This window comes from Narcine bancroftii, chromosome 1 (genome assembly GCF_036971445.1).
Source record: "Narcine bancroftii isolate sNarBan1 chromosome 1, sNarBan1.hap1, whole genome shotgun sequence".
In the NCBI taxonomy this organism is placed as follows: domain Eukaryota; kingdom Metazoa; phylum Chordata; class Chondrichthyes; order Torpediniformes; family Narcinidae; genus Narcine; species Narcine bancroftii.
Window position 1 is genome coordinate 296423910 of NC_091469.1, and position 17003 is coordinate 296440912.

General features: G+C 40.2%; 1 protein-coding gene across 1 annotated transcript in view; it reads left to right on the plus strand.

Annotated features, from left to right (window-relative positions):
• Positions 1 to 4391: 4391 nt before the first annotated feature.
• Positions 4392 to 17003, plus strand: part of LOC138746720 (growth arrest-specific protein 2-like) — a 78677-nt gene continuing 66065 nt past the window's right edge. Inside the window, exons 1-2 of the mRNA XM_069905057.1 lie at positions 4392 to 4826; positions 5871 to 6026. Coding sequence (XP_069761158.1) covers positions 5885 to 6026 — 142 coding nt within the window. The 5' untranslated portion in view covers positions 4392 to 4826; positions 5871 to 5884. The remainder of the gene's footprint in view (positions 4827 to 5870; positions 6027 to 17003) is intronic.

Sequence of the window (17003 nt, forward strand, 5' to 3'; positions counted from 1 at the left end):
CCCAACCTAGTTCAGGTACATTTTTTCACATATTAATCCAGTATCTTAAATACATCTATTCTGATATCTTATTTTACCCCATTTGGCTTTCATTTTGAGCATTGAGCTGATCTTGGTAAAATGGGTCTATGCTTGTGTAATGGAACCCCTTTTTTCTATTTGGTGCCAACAATGAGTGTTAAAATGCAGTTGAGGTTAGATGCAGTGTAAAGCTCTTGACTATATATACTTGTGTATATTTTGTGGCAATTCAAATCTGCTTTCTTGTGTGTCAAATTACTGTTACTGTTTGATCTGTTTTAATTTGTGGACCCATTCCCAGAAGAAACTCAGCTAAAACTGTTCAAATTAACACTTGAGTCTTTTATATCATAGATAAAGAGAAAGAACTTGCATCTGAACAGCTTCTCTTAATTCAGCATAGAATCCAAAAATATCATCATGTATTTAATCTACTAAATTTGTCAACTGCAGTAACCAGAACACCAAGCCATTTTTTTTCTTTTATTTAAAACTCCCACCTCCACATCTCCATCATTATTCTTCAGTAACATGTTTAATTCCAATCTATCCTTTCCCATAATCAGAAGAACTCTAATGTTATACAATATCCTGCAAGTACAGAATTTAACTACAGAGAGCCATTGAAGCATCAATCCCATTTTTTTTGAAACAGCTATCCAATCTTTTCTTATAAGCTTGCAGGTCAATACTCAAAGTACACCTGCTTATTAAGGTACTCCAAGGATCTAATTCCATCACTCTTTCAAGTTGTGCGTTCCAGGTCTCAACCACCATGTGTGTATATGTGCAGAAGTGATGGGGGAAGTGGGTGTGCACAAACATCTCATTCTTCTTTCTTTGGTTTGGCTTCGTGGATGAAGATTATTGTGCATTTGCTTTTCAAATCTATGACCTCTGTCTATTGGCCTATCCATCACAAAGAAATAATTTCCCTCTGATTTATCAAAACCCCTTAATTTCTACCATAATTAGAAGTTGGTTTGTAGCCTTGATGTCATATTTGATGGTGACATATTGTGAAGATCATTTACTTATGTAAAACCAGTTGTCTGAACCTCCTTTATATCATTCTTGAAAACATTTATTATTTATAAATTAAAGTATTCCAAAGCATTCCCACATTCTACCTTCCTTAATTGTTAGATTATCCAACACCCAATTTACTTAAGCTACAGTCCTTTCGTCCATCACTGATATTAACATCGATATTATCTCTTTGATAATCATTATCAGATTCCTCCAAATGGAAGTTCAATCTCATCTCTTAAATCTCATCTGGTCTCTGACCTGCTGTGACATCTGTGGCTTTCAATTCAGTCCTGATCACTTCTTCAGTTATTGATGTATGTTTTCTAGTCTTGCCTTGCTTTCAGCTGCCAAAACAATGCTTTGAAATTCCTTCCTTACACATCTCATCCTTTCTACCTCCTTCATGCTTTCGACGCTACTTAAATCCTACCCCTTTAACCAATGTTTTGATTATTTCCCCAAGGCTCACTCTTTAATTAATGTAAAACTGAAATGCTTCCAAGAAAGTAGTGCACATTTATATGTGTGGGTGGCTTTGCCCTGGAGAAAAAAAAAGGATGATAATCCCATCTTAAATGGGGTCCTAAATAATATGGAGGAATAATTCTGGAAACAAAGATGAGATCCAAATCTTCATGAACATCTTTTCTGTGCTTCATCTTGGTAAGAGAGATGCTGAGCTTACTTTTTGCAGCAACAAAATCATTGACCTGGGAGGGAGGTAAATAACATTTAACATTCCACAACCACTTTGATAAAACGTTGCTTCCAAATTGAAGATAAGAATAAATAAAGCCCATGAATTTCATTCAGATATCAAAGCAGGCTCATTTTTAGACATACAGCATTGTAGAAGGGCTTTCTGGCCCACAAGCCCATATTGCTCAATTACACCCAATTGACCAATAATCTTGGTTTGTTTTGGAGGTAACTAGAGCGCCTGGAGGATACCCACGCTGACACGGGGAGAACATACAAACTACAGTCAGTGTCGAATTTGAACCCTAGTCACAGGTGCTGTAACAGTATTGCACTAACTGCTATGCTAACCACTGCACTAGCCATGCTGCCACTGTAGCAGAATACTATACGTCAGTATGGATTAAACGTGGTCACACTTGACTGAGAACCTGCAATGCAATGCATGGCTGGAACCTTCAGCTAAGTTTGGTTGTCACATGTCACGTCTGCAACATTTCATTTTGAAGCAGCAACCCAGTAGGAAATCCTGTATGTAAATATCTCCCCATCCACTTGGTCTTCAACATCATCCATATCCAATATAGAAGATCCCATGCTTTGATCTTGCACAATATAAAATATACATCAATAACTTCATCGTGTCTAACAGAGAATACCATGGTACATTTTATACATTTCCTGATCAATTAACGTGAAGGAGAAATTCCAGTGATATCCTGTGCTTATCCATTGAATACTACAGTACAGAAACAGGCCCTTCAAGTCTGTGCCAAACTAGTATTCTACCAAACACCACTGGCCTGCATCCAGACCATATCCCTCCATACTCTTCTCAGCCATGTACCTGTCCAAATTCTTTCTTAAATATCATAAATATTTACCAATACAGCTGGCAGCTCATTCCACACTCCCTCTAATATTCCCTTCACCCTTAACCCATGTCCTCCAGTTTTTTAAAATCTCTCCTGACCTCAGTGAAAAAAGCTGCTTGCATTTACTCTATCTAAACCAATCTCAAATTTGGGCACCTATATCAAATCACCTCTGATTCTTCTATGTTCCAGGTGAGATCAAGATGGCGGTACAGCCGGAGCCACTGAAAAGGCAGTGCTGGTGCGGACCTGCGGGGAGCGAGGGAGCGGGATCCAGCTGCTGTCACTCCAAATGGGCTTTGAATGTCCCATTGAGGGAGCTGATTGGGGTTTTTATTTGAAATCCTGCGACCTTGGGGCTGCAGACTCTGGGGAAGCGGAGGACTGGAGCAGGACACCAGAGGATGGAAAGACCACCACACACCCCCAAGTCTGAGGAGAAGTGGAGGAGACAACCCGCAAGGACAGTGACCACGGTGGTGGACTAGTGAGGGGGATCTGCGGCTGAGGGACCAGTGCATGCATAGGGCTGCTGGAGACTTGAGGCAAGGAACCCGTGGAAGCTGTGGGCTGCTGGAGACTGCTGTCGGGAGACTCGTCCTAGGCTGCCGACTGCTGGAGACTGGCTCAAACTGGCTGGAGGGGTACCAGGTATTGGAACTGGGATACGAGGAGGTGCAGAGGGCGCTGAAGGCTTCCTGACCATGTCGGAGGTTTGGATCTGGAGCTTAGGTTGCCAGTAGTTTGGACTGGATTCTGTGTGGCTGCGGGGGCTGCGGAAGTGCTGGAGGTGAATCTATGGACACTCGGTGACCCTGCGGGGACTCTCTTTTGGTTCTCTCTCTCTCTCTCTCTCTCTCTCTGACTGTGTCTGACTGTAAGAGGTGCTTAGGCAATTCTAGCTGGTGGTGAATCTGTCTGCCTTGCAGCAGACAAAAAATAAATTCATGTTTTATTACTATGGTAATAAATTGAATCTTGAATGAAGTCGCAACCTGCTTAATCTTTCCATGTAATTCAGTTCAAGTCCTGGCAAATTGGATGTATATCTCCACTGCACTCTTTCAATCTTATTGATAGATTTCCTGGAGTGAGGTGACCAAAACTGCAATGCAATGCAGATGGAATTGCCTCGATCAATTACTTCATTGTAAAATTAGGCCTGCTATTCCACATCTACAAAACAAATATGGAAGAAACTATCCTCTCATTGAGAGGCTCATGGCCCATTTATTTCGGTATTCCCCTGCAGCATTTTCCCAACATTAAAGGCACTGTATGAACACAGGCACTTGTCATTATGCAATGAAGAATAGTAATGGCTTTTCCGCAAGATCAATGGATAATCTGAAAAATTCTTGTCATTTCAGGGTCCATTTGAAGGTTCATAGATACAGAGAGGAGAGATGTCGTCCCCAGTTGCCTCCTTCTTGAAATAATGCCAACGAACTCTGTCATATCTATTGAACTTGACAGTCATGCGATCTTCCATCAATGCAGCACACGCTCGATGCCCAAGCCTGTGATGTGACCCATCATTGGAAGTGTATCAGATTAGGTCAAAATGTGGAAATAAAAATCAAATCAAATGCGATCTACAGAAACCATTGCAAAGACAGCGAATAAATACTGCATTTTTTCTTCTTCTCTATGGCCAAGCTAATTGTTAATTTTACTAGGACCGAAAGACCATGTCTCTCGCGTACCAATGTAATTTCAAATTGATCTCTTTTCCGCAAGAAGACCCCAATTTCAGAATGAACTTCGTCTGGTTTTGCCAGAGGCTGAAATGTAGCAGGAAAGGCATTGACTTCCGTTCTCATTTGACAGGACGATGTGAACGTGGTCTTACTCTGTGGTCGGCACTACTTGAATTCTTCCACCGAAGATGCACAGCTGAAGAACCGGCAATGCCAGGAGCCCTGTGCGGAAAGTGCTGTTTGATCTCCAGAGGCGGAGCCGAGAGGCCGATGTGCGGAGAGTGTGGCATTGCAGGCGAGACTGAGTGAGATCGACAGGACGGATCCGCTTGAAGTGGGTGATTCCTCTCCCACCATGAGCTTCCCCGGCGCTGTCGAAGTCATGAAAGCGTGAAATTATAGCGTCAAACAAGGAGCACGGACACGTTATCAGACTGATCGCAATCTCAACTACGTGCATGTGTTACAAACGAATGAAACAATAATACGAGGTACCGAGGTACCGTATTATGAATATTTTAAATTGAATGCCATTTGAACGCAATCGTTGAACAATCTTAACTGGGGTTTTTTTTTAAATCTTACGCGTAAAATCTTAATTTCAGTTCGTATGCACAATTCAGTGAAGAAATCTGGGAAACCATACCCTCAGAAGTAATTTTAGGTCGAGGTTACTATTGCTTCTGAATGTTGCAAGTTAAAATAAAGTTGCAAGTTCAAGATTAGTGATGCATTGTTTGATTAACCATCTCCATTTCAATGCACAAGTTTTTATCCAGGCGCATTTTATTTACAGAGTCGATTTAAAAAAATCTAGAATAAACTAAACACGGCTAATGAAATTGTATACGCCTCTTTAAAACGTTGCTCTTTTCACGTGCAGCTTTAAAAAAATAAAATCGGTGTAATAGTTTCAATTACAAATGATTAAAAAGCTTGCATCGCTGTTCTCTGCGAAGTCGAGGCAATGAATGCACCTCTGTACTGTTTTATATAAAACCCCACTGTTCTGAGAGGGGGAGTTTATTATGTCTGATGGTGTGCTGAAGAGGGAACAGTTGTTGCATGCTCTTTGGTGAATTGTAAACTGTACTAAACCAGGTCACTCCTGGTGATTGTGATGCTTGGAACTTGAGATGTCAGCTCACATTCAGGTACAAAAAGGGCTCTTCTGAAGCAGAAAAAGTGTTCAATTAAAGCTTCCTTGCACGCCGGTCCCATTTGTAGCACAGTGCTTCTGTTGTTGAGTTAACAAGGTAAATCTTAAATTGAATATAAATATTCTGGGTTTTATTCTGGGGAAAAAAAATGTACATCTTTTTCACTTCTCTGAAGTTGAAAAATGCAAATTTATTTGCCAATAATAAGTTGTGTTATTTTAAATTGAATAATTAGACACAGATTAAATGGCTGAATATTTTTTGTCTTTTTTATAATCCCTATTCATTTCAACTGCTGGGTATAAATAGTAATAAACTACTTTTTGACTTTAAAAATTGTGTTGCATATTATTTCAACTATTTTTTTCTATTGTAAATTACAGGTAGATAAGGGAAGATGTACAGCACATTTAGTCCTAAGGAGCCTGGGCCAAGTCTCTCTGATGTACACCAGTACAGTCAATGGTTGGCAAGTAGGCACGAGGCTAGTTTATTACCAATGAAAGAGGACCTGGCTCTATGGTTGACAAATTTACTAGGTAAGATTTCAATGGTAATGATCTGTGTTTAATTAAAATAATTAAAAATGTCAATTAGTTTAAACTTTTCCATGAAAGCAATATAGCCATTGTTTTTGTGAGGTAAAATTAAAAAAAAAAATTCCTTTACACCTTTCACAACTTGGAGCCAGCAGAGTACTTAGATGAGTCGTCACCGATATAATGTGGAAATTTGGCAGCCAACAGGTGCACATAAAGCTTCCATCAAAAAGCAATGTGCAAATGATCAGATAATTTGTTTATCATTGATATTGACTGAAGCACAAATATTGACCAGAATGAAAATTGGCAAAGATACCAGTGATCTCTTACTTAATGTTCCTTGAAAATGCCATGCAGTTGTTAATGTACACTTGAGGGAGATGATATAGCCTTCCTTTAACATCTCATTTGATAGAAAGAACTTTTGAATAGTGCAGTGCTGGCTCAGAATACATTCAGCGTTGAATATTGGATAGGAATCAAAGCAATGCTTCATCTACTCTCTTCCCTAGGTAGATATTCCTTTTCCACAAATTTTACTGAACTGATTGTGGTCTGTCCTCCAGAGTAATATTCTTTTGTATGCCTTTTCTCTGATATCAATATGTCTCTGTTCTACAATAGTCAAGGCTCTTTGGTTGAATGATCTTCAATTATTACTGTTCCAAACTTATTGCTTGTACTCAGTGATTCCCATACTGCTACTTCTTCATGTAGGATGAATTTCTGTAGGTTGAGTAGGTGAAGCAGGTGAAGCAAACTTTGTTTCAAAATTCTTACATATATGGGTACCGAGACTCAGAAATAACTTACCGTGTTTACTCGTGTAAAAGTCGGTACCATGTAAAAGTTGACCCCCTCCTGTGATTTTTGGCTCAAAAATCTAGTATTTTCCATTTTCTGTGTGCAAAAGTTGACCCTCTTGCCCACTGGCCACCTGCAGGCTGGAGCTCCCGATGCCTCTGTTGAGAACTCACGCCTCAGCTCTAGCACCCTGTCATTTGGAGCTCCTGACACCTTGACTGTGGAAATCCCACTTGGTCCTGGCTGCCTGCCCATTGGAGCTTCCGACACCTCTCTTATCCAGCCCTCTGTGGTCCGGCAATGCCATGGTCTGGCACGTTTGAATTAGCCACTGTTGGTACAGATTCCTTAGACAGTGTGGGACTCGAACCCTGCTCCTGATCGCTGATGCTGACTGCTGCACTAACTGTCACTCCACAGTGTTTCCTGTTCTACCTTTAATATGTTTACATAAGGGGTTTCCTTAGGGGTCAATTTCTGCTTTCCACTATTTTTTGTGATCTGGCAATGACCGGGTCCCAATGTTGCTGGATTAGAGGTATAACCTGTACTGATTTCCCACCTGGTCCTGGCTGCCCATCAGAGCTCTCGACACCTTGAATACCAACTTCCAAACCAGTTCCGGTGGCCCACCCATCGGAGCTACCAAAGCCTCCGACAATGCAGATACTGACCACTGTCAAAGGTAGTATCCATGTATTAAACTATTCCCATCAATTTAATATTAAGACTAATCTACAAAATTCAATTTTTACCTGAGTATATATGGTAGGATCCCTTGCCAGCCTTTTCCCATTTAACGATGTGCTGGACTCCTCATAAAATCCATAGCAGAGTGCTAACTGGCATCATGCCCTGAATTCCCCAAGGCAACACCCCCAAAAAAACTTAAGCTAAGTTAGATCTGATTAAGGTGTTGCATCTCACCATTCATTTAATCAGTAAGAAACAATTTTGAGGGGCCTATTTCACTGTGAGGTAATTCACATTTTTATTTGAATTAATTGAATGTGGTTGCTTTTGTTTTTAAGTTTCAATAATAACATTTTAATTGTTCCTGAAAGTAAGACATCCTGAAACAGTCATAGATTTTGAAAGTTTTGATGGCTCACCAAGCTGTGGGAGGTTTAGCCAGAGTTCCCAGCTGGTGCATATGTGGGGCTTGTTTTGCAAATTTGTGTATGCAAAAACCTTAGCATTGAGAATCAGACTGACATTTTGCAGGGAATTGAGTGATCTATAAATATGGTTGTAAGTGACTGCCTCTGGCAGAAACCTTTGGGCCACTTTCTGTATAACGTGGCCTTGACCCCTATGTATGGTGCACCAGATGCATGTAGTGCTTGAAGAGCAAAGATCCTGTTGATGCAGGATAATTTGTACAATTGACTGACACATTTTTGAGTCACTGGCATTGCAGTCTTTATTTTCATAACAATTGGCAATCTACATTTAACACAAACGACTTGAACAAAAATCCTGTAAATTAATATTAATAAGCAAACAAAATTACAAAGTTCTAATAAGCATTTCTATATCTTCTGAGGTAAGTTCTTCTCTGATCCTGATAGGATTAAGGAAAACTGTAGAAATTAGTAACCAATGCAATATGTAGCCCTAAATGGTCGGATTGGTTATAATTAAATAATTGCTCAAAATATATTATTTGTTCATTTTTGCTTTTTCATTCAAATGTTTTAATATACAGTCATTCATGCCCTTTTTATTTGAATGAAAATTATTATACATATTATTTAAGTTTGAAAGAATATATTTTAATCTTCAGTCAAACTTGGGTCTTAATAAGTGATGTACACTTCAAGGGACCAACATCTGTTTCCAAATTGCCAGACATTTCTGGTTTTTAAAAAAATAAATCTAATTGATATATTCCGTGAAGCACTTTTTTTGTTAATTCTGAATATTTCCTTTCACAGGTTAAGGGCTTTGTCCCAAAATTATCACCTTCATGTGTTTCTAATCTACCCTGAAATTGGGATTGTGAATTTTGTGTTTTGTGACATAGTGATACAATCAGCATTTAATTGAAGATAAACTTCAAGTTCTTCATTACTTCGAATTAAATGATGTTTGAATCAACAGGAATAAACTTTCTATTCAGCAAAAAAGTAAATAGTTTCACCTGCAACTAAATATACTTGTGACATTCTTGTACTTGTTTAGTCAAGGTTACAGATTCAGATTAATTAGCAGCATGTAATAACTTTAACTTGTTGAAATCTTTTTTTTAAATTGTATTCTGCTCTCCGAGAATATGAAGAGTAAGGAGCTGGACTAGGCCCTTTGGCCCAGGATATCAGTGCTAAACATAATGACAATTTAAATGACTTTCATCTGCCTGCACAAGACCGATATCCCTCGATTTTCTGTTGTTCATGTGCCTGTTGGGTAGTGAATCTCTGGGACTCTCTATCCCAGAAGATTGTTGTTCATGTGCCTATTGGGTAGTGAATCTTAGAGACTCTATCACAGAGGATTGTGGAGGTACTTAAATAAGATACCGTTTTGGGGAAGATTGACAGCAGTGGGAACTGGCAGAGAACAAGAGTTGAGGCAGAGCAAATACCTACAAGTATAATCAATGGTGGGGCAGGGTTAATGGACCAAGTATCCTACCCTGATCCTGTTTTCTTAAGTTTTTTTTTGCCTTGAATTGCTGAAGCATATCATATGGTGCAATTATTATGAATTTGAATGGAGTGGCCTACAGACCCTTTTGCGTCACTGCAAATAACAACAGTAGAGCTACTGGCAGAAAATTCTTTATCAAAGGCTTTGAGTCTCAACTGAGTATTAGGGTCTGGTGCAACAAAATTCAGCAATGTACACTCATTTCATCTACTTTTAGCTCTTAAAGGGATACTTAAACACTACATTGCTTTTCCATTTTTACTAATGTAAAACCATTATATATGTATAAATTATACCATCAGTTAACCATCTACATTGATATGCTGTTGAAAATTCAACTAATTAAAAAAATGAATGCAACAGTATAGTCTTTGTTCTCTGCACACTCCACTACAACCCGTACTTGACTTCTTTGAAGTATCTACTCCAGGTGTTGATTCCTGTGGACAATTTTTTCCAGATAGGCTTCAAATGCATCTCATTTCATGTCCTGTTCTGCAATTGTTGCTTCAAGATAATTTACATCGTAACTAAACCACATATATTACATCTTGATCACCTTTGAACTTCTTACTCTGAGGTCCTGTGGTCATTGGAATTTGCTTCTTTCTTAGATTCACATTTACTCCTTGTCTAGATCATCTCCAGGGATTTCCACTCCACTGTGACTGGATATCGACTGAATTTAGTCGAATGAGATTGGTAAAGATGGGCAAAAAGGTCAGCATGGCTGCAATGGGCTGAAGGGCCTGTTTTTGTTCTGCACAATCCTATTTCTATGAGTTTAGCTTGTTTTGCTGCATTATGACCATACTACATCCAGCAGACTTTAGTATTCCCACATGTGATATTCTTCAAAGAATCTTCAGCCGTTTCGAACTGCTTCCACATTTCTTTTAAGAGACTGTTATACGGTCCCAACTCATCTGCATTTGAATCTGTTCAGTCAGCAATTTCTGTAATCAGTAACAGTTTTTTAGGCAGTGAACCAGCATAGACTCGTCTTCCTTTGGCCAATTAATCTACCATTCTGCATATCTTTATGATGTTCTGGAAAACTGGAGCACCCAGGGGAAACCCATGAGGTCAAAGGTTACAAGATATGGACAGGATGCAGAGTTGGGCAGAAAAGTGGCAGATGGATTTCAATGTGTGAGGTGATGCATTTTGGAAGGACAAAAGAATGAGAATAGGGTTAACAGTTGGTTACTTAAGAATATAAATGAACAGAGGGACCTTGGGGTTCAAATCCATAATCGTTCAAGGTTGTCGCACAGGTTGATAAGATAGTTAAGAAGGCCTATGGGATGCTGGGCTTCATTTATAGGGGGATTGAATTCAAGAATAGAGAGGCCATGTTACAACTCTACAAATCTTTGGTAAGGCCACACTTAGTGTTGTATTCAGTTCTGGTCACCTCATTATATGAAGGATGTGGAAGCTATGCAGAGGAGATTTACCAAGATTTGTCTGTATTGGAAAACAAGCCTTGTGAGGCAAAGTTAGCAGACCTTGGACTTTTCACCTTGGAGTGTAGAAGGATGAGAAATGAATTTATAGAGGTCTGCAAGATGGAGCAGCATCAATAGGGTGGACAGCCAGCACCTGTTTCCTAGGGCAGGATCAGCAAACACCAGAGGGTATATGTACAAAGTGAAGGGAGGGGAGTTTAGGGCAAGTTTTTTTTTAAAACACAGAGTTGTGGGTGCATGGAATGCCTTGCTAGGGATGGTGGTGGAAGCTGAAACATTGGGGCCATTTAAGAGACTCTTCATAATGAAAGAAAAATAGAGGGTTATGGGGTAGGGAGAGTTTAGTACGTTTTAGAAAATGATACAACTTCAAGGGCTGAATGGCCTATACTGTGCTGTTCTATATCACAGGGAGAATATGCAAACTCCATACAAACAGGGTTGTACTCTGATCTTTGTGTGTGAGGCAGCAATTGTGCTTCCTGTGCTATTGTGTCACTCTAATATGGAATTATCATTTACTGCTCCAGTGTTTCCTTGTCCTCATGATGCACCTGTTTAAGTTACTGATCCATGCTGAAACAGATGTGCCTCCATCTTTTATTGTCAGAAACGTAAGCTGTTGACACTGTAAATCCATGAACCAAAGAATACTCTCTTTCTTCCCTTCTTGATCCAAAAGGTACCACTTTAACTAATTTTACACACTACTGGAGATAACGCATTCCCATGCTGTGCCAGGCTGCATTACAAGCCCTTCATATTTTGTGACCTTCTTTCAAGTTTCTTTGTTTGTTGCTTTTCTTTAGCTAAACTGTCGTCTTACCTCCACCCAGCTATGTCTCGCATTTAACTGCTTAGCTCTCTTTGCAGACTAGGCTTCACATTCCTTGTCAGATGCCTTGAGTATCCAAAATGTCCTCTGCCTGCCAGGATCACTGCTCCATATTGAAAAGTCTGCTCTCTAATTTCTGGATCACTTTTGTGTTACACCTTTAAAAAGCAACAACTCAAACAAGGTGCCAGTGTAGTGATTGTAATTACTTGGCATTGCTGCTTGAATTTTTTATAAAAAGTTGTGTTATTGAAAGAGTATTATTTATTGTATTCAGTAACAGTCAAATTAACAAGATTGTCTGGTACAACTATGTATCAAAGTTGATTGTTAAAGGAGAATTTTAATGATCAACTTTTATTCAATGCATTCTCCATGAAATTTAGAAAAGTGTCTAATTTTGGCACTAACTCTGTAGATTTTCTTCCAATTTTGTTTGGACATTATCTGTACATTTTTTGTCTCGTGGAAAATTGAACATTATGGCAGTGATTACATCCTGTGTACAAAATAAAAATATTCAGAATAGGGAGTTGATTATCATTTCTCATGCAACAAGGATTTTAAATCAAGTCAAGGCAAGGTTATTTTAATCTGATTGCACAAGTACAACCCAACAAAACAGCGTTCTCTGGAACTCATTGCAAAACGCACAGACACCCAACCAGACATAACACACATACAAACAATACATATGCAGGACAAGTATTCATATATACAATAAATTTAAAAAAATATTGTTTTGTAAGAGTCTCGGATGGTTAGGGTGAGCAGTTCCTTTGGTCGTTCAGCATTCTCACTGCCCTTGGGAAGAAGCTGCTCCTCAGCCTGGTGGTGGTGGCTCTGATACTGCTGCAGCTGCAAGATGCTGTGTGCAGGGTGGAAGGAGTCCTCAACGATTTTGCACGGCCTCTCCAGACAAAAAAATCCCAATAGATCACGTTGGTGGAAGGGAGACTCCAGTGACCCTCTCTGTCACTCTTGTGGTCCTGTGGAATAACTTCTGATCCATTTCTCTGCAGCAACCATACCACACTGTGATGCAGCCAGCCAGGACGCTTTTGATAGAGCTCCTGTAGAAGGTTGACATAATGGTGGCCAGTAGCCTTGCCCACTTCAGTCTTCTCAGGAAATGCAGTCTTCCTGACAAATGAGGAGATATTGTGTGTCAACAATAAGTCACTAGTTAAGCGGGCTCCAAAGACTTGGTGCTCTCTTCTCTCCACTACAGAGTTATTGATATGTAGTAGATATCGCAAAATGAGACTGTCTCCAGATGAGGACCGTATACCAGAAGAAGAAAATGAGAAGGGCTTTGATAATTGGTGTACACTACTGAAGGTTTATCAAGGAGTAGAAGTTGAAAGTGCACTTGACAGAGAAGCTTCTTCCAACAGAATCTGCTTTACAAAAGGCCTGGTTGCAGAGATTGGCTGCTGAGCCACGCATGGATCATTGTCCGATGAATAAGGGTGAGGTTGTTATGAAGTGGATAAATGACGAGATTAATAGCCTTGAGGTTGGAATTAATTTTTAATTAAAAAAAAAATTAAGAAATACGGCACGGTAAAAGGCCCTTCCTGCTCACAAGCCTGTGCCACCAAAATACATGTGACCAATTAATGTACTAACCATGTATGCCTTTGGAATATTTGGAGGAAACCAGATTATCCAGAGGAAACCCACACAGACGTGGGGAGAACATACAAACTCCGTACAGACAGTGCCAGATTTGAACCTGCTTTACTACTGTTTTAATAGTCTTGTGCTAGGCACTACACTAACAATGCCATAAGATTCCAGAGATCTGGCTTTAAATAATTAGGCGGTTTTGGAATTTAAATGATTAAAAATTATACAAAATCTAAAAACCAAAAGATGTATTCGTGTAATGGTAATCATGAGTCATTGAGTAATACAGCATGGAAACTGACCCTTCAGCCCATACTATCCCTCAACCACTCACAGGCATTCTACACTAACCCCATTTTATCCTCTCCAGCTTCCTTTTGAGACTCTGGAATTGTGGGAACAACTCCATCTGATCACTAATGTTCTTCAGGAGAGAAAATCTGCTGTACTAATCCGGTATGTCTTCTATATGACTCCAGATGTGAACTAATGCAGTTGACTCATGATTGTCCTCAGAAATGCCCATTTACTTGGATCATAACTACTAACGTAAAACAGAAGAAAACTCCAACGTACCTCCCAGCATCAACCTTGGCACCATATTCTCATGGGAATCTGTAGCAGCTAGTGAGAAAATTAACATGAGAGATAAAATTGTTCGACCTGGTCCTCCCAGTCTTACCAATTGTTCGACCTGGTCCTCCCAGTCTTACCAATTGTTCGACCTGGTCCTCCCAGTCTTACCAATTGTTCGACCTGGTCCTCCCAGTCTTACCAATTGTTCGACCTGGTCCTCCCAGTCTTACCAATTGTTCGACCTGGTCCTCCCAGTCTTACCAATTGTTCGACCTGGTCCTCCCAGTCTTACCAATTGTTCGACCTGGTCCTCCCAGTCTTACCAATTGTTCGACCTGGTCCTCCCAGTCTTACCAATTGTTCGACCTGGTCCTCCCAGTCTTACCAATTGTTCGACCTGGTCCTCCCAGTCTTACCAATTGTTCGACCTGGTCCTCCCAGTCTTACCAATTGTTCGACCTGGTCCTCCCAGTCTTACCAATTGTTCGACCTGGTCCTCCCAGTCTTACCAATTGTTCGACCTGGTCCTCCCAGTCTTACCAATTGTTCGACCTGGTCCTCCCAGTCTTACCAATTGAAGATGCTTATGATATCATTGGTAGAACTGATTGCTTTACAAATCAATAAATGGATTGGATTAAAAATAGATCTGATAGCTTAAACAGATTTCTCACACACTTGGAAAAAAGTGCTCCCGTGACCATGTACACATTCATGGCCTGAAATATTCCTTACTTTTCCATCACAGTCAAGTGAGGAGAACAATCCTGGTCCTTTATATGCAGAATAGGATTCTGGGAACATACCTACAAATGAGCTGTCAATCAAATGCAGCTGCTTTTGCACAACCTCATATTTACTACAGAGAAAATGGAGTATGGAATTGAGCAGAATTAGGTGATCCTATAACCAATGGTTCAGGTTAAATCTTTGGAGTCATGTCTCATCTATTCATGAATGGCGATGCACAATTCAACATTTACCAGGAGGAGCAGGCTCCAAAATATATTTATCCTCCATATCTTTATTGAGCATGAAGAACTTGGAATCAATCATTTTCAGCAAGAAATGATGATGTATGATCTTTCTCAGCGATCTTCTGAGATCCTTACCAGTCAATCTGCAGCCAATTCAACATGGTTGAGGGCATTGAATGTAGCAAAAGGTATGGAACCAGATAACATTGATGTGATGCTGAATCCATGCACAAATAATACTTCATCATCTGAGCAGTTCTAGATGGATTAATTCATTTTTCAAACATTGATTCTATGCCTGTACATGTCAAGACAAAGACAGCATTCATACATGGGCTAATATGTGGCAATGCCCGTGCAACAAAAGAATAATCCAATGTCCATCTTCAACTTGAAAGAGTTAAACTCTTCTTGAATAAACTAGCATTATTATCCCAAGGGGCGCCATTGGTCAGAAACTTAACGAGACCAGCCACATTAATACTTTGATTAAGAATAGGTCAGAGACTGGGAAATCAATAATAATTTTCTTACACTGGTATCTCATTGGTGGAGACGTCACCGCGACTGCCATGACCGATCGGTCGCAGCAACTCGGGTGACTCAGGAGACCAAAAAATGTCTTGCGCTCTTACCAAGGCGATGACAGGGCAACGTCCACGACGTCTCTAGACAAGGTGACAACCAATTTGCCTGAAAGTCAAGGCGACGTCTCTGGCAGTTGCAGTAATGTCGCCGCAATGTCTCCTCTGTCTTCTCTGGCTCCAGCAGGTCACGGAGATGTCTCCCCAGTCACGGACAAAATTAGTCTCCGCGACGTCGCCGCAACTGATGGAGACTTTGCGGAGACGTGGTGGGGACTGGAAAAAGTCTCCAAAAAAATTGAGCATTTTTGAATTTCCCACGACTCCCCGGAGACCCGGCTATTCTCCAGGATACGTCGCGGAGACATCTCCGCAACAGAAAGAGACTTGAGTTGCCACCAGGTCGTCACCTATTCTCCAGGCCAATGAGATAGGCCCTTTAATGTTCCAAATCCTTTCCACCAACTATGACTCAGGAGGATGAAAGAATTGGGAAGCAAGGTTAGCATAGAGGGCAGCATGGTTGGCGTAGTAATTAGTGCAATGCTACTACAGTGCCAGCAATCTGGGTTTGAATTTGGTGCTGTCTGTAAGGAGTTGATACTTTGTCTGCATGGGTGCTCTGGTTTCCTCCCACCTTTCAAAGCGTACAGGGGTTGTACGTTAATTGAGATATTTGGGCGACATAGGCTCATAGGCCAGAAGGGCCTGTTACCTTGTTGTATGTCTAAATTAACAAAAAAATTGAAATAAAGAAAATAGCATAAATACTCTCCACAGTCCTAGAATAGTGGAGCTACAGTAGGACTTGAGAAACTCAACACCATATGGGATTAGGCAGTTCACATTATTGGGACCTCATCTATTACTTTAAATATTTATTCCCTCTGCCACTGAAGGATCTTGTCTACAATAAGTACCTTCTATAAAGAGCACCACAGAAACTAACCTGGGCTTCTGTGACTGGTGAACTGCCCTCAACCAATAGAGGCCTTGACATGTGCTATACCTACAATGCTGCGAAGGAAGGAGTTCCAGGATTTTTATCATCCCTCTAAACCTTTCCTATCCTGTATATCTGACTGCATTGCAAGATGCTGGTGCACCCATTTACCCACTCTTCCTCTGGATTTAGCACTCCAGTGGGAGAGCACGAATATCTTGACCTGGTGGACCTGATAGGAAGCATTGGCCTGAAATGGGTTATTCATCATGATAAGTCCATGCAGACATTTAAACTTCATCATTTCTGATCTAAGTCCATCAACCTAACCTGTCAGATGTCAAACAAACATATCAATGCTGGTTGTCCCAGCATAAAACTCCTTTTATACCTCACTTTAATGACCTTTAAAGCCAAAATCTGCACATTGCAGCTTCCTTTCAGAATTTCAGAAATTGACCAATTTTTGGAAACTGGAAATTGATTTGCTATTTGAAGA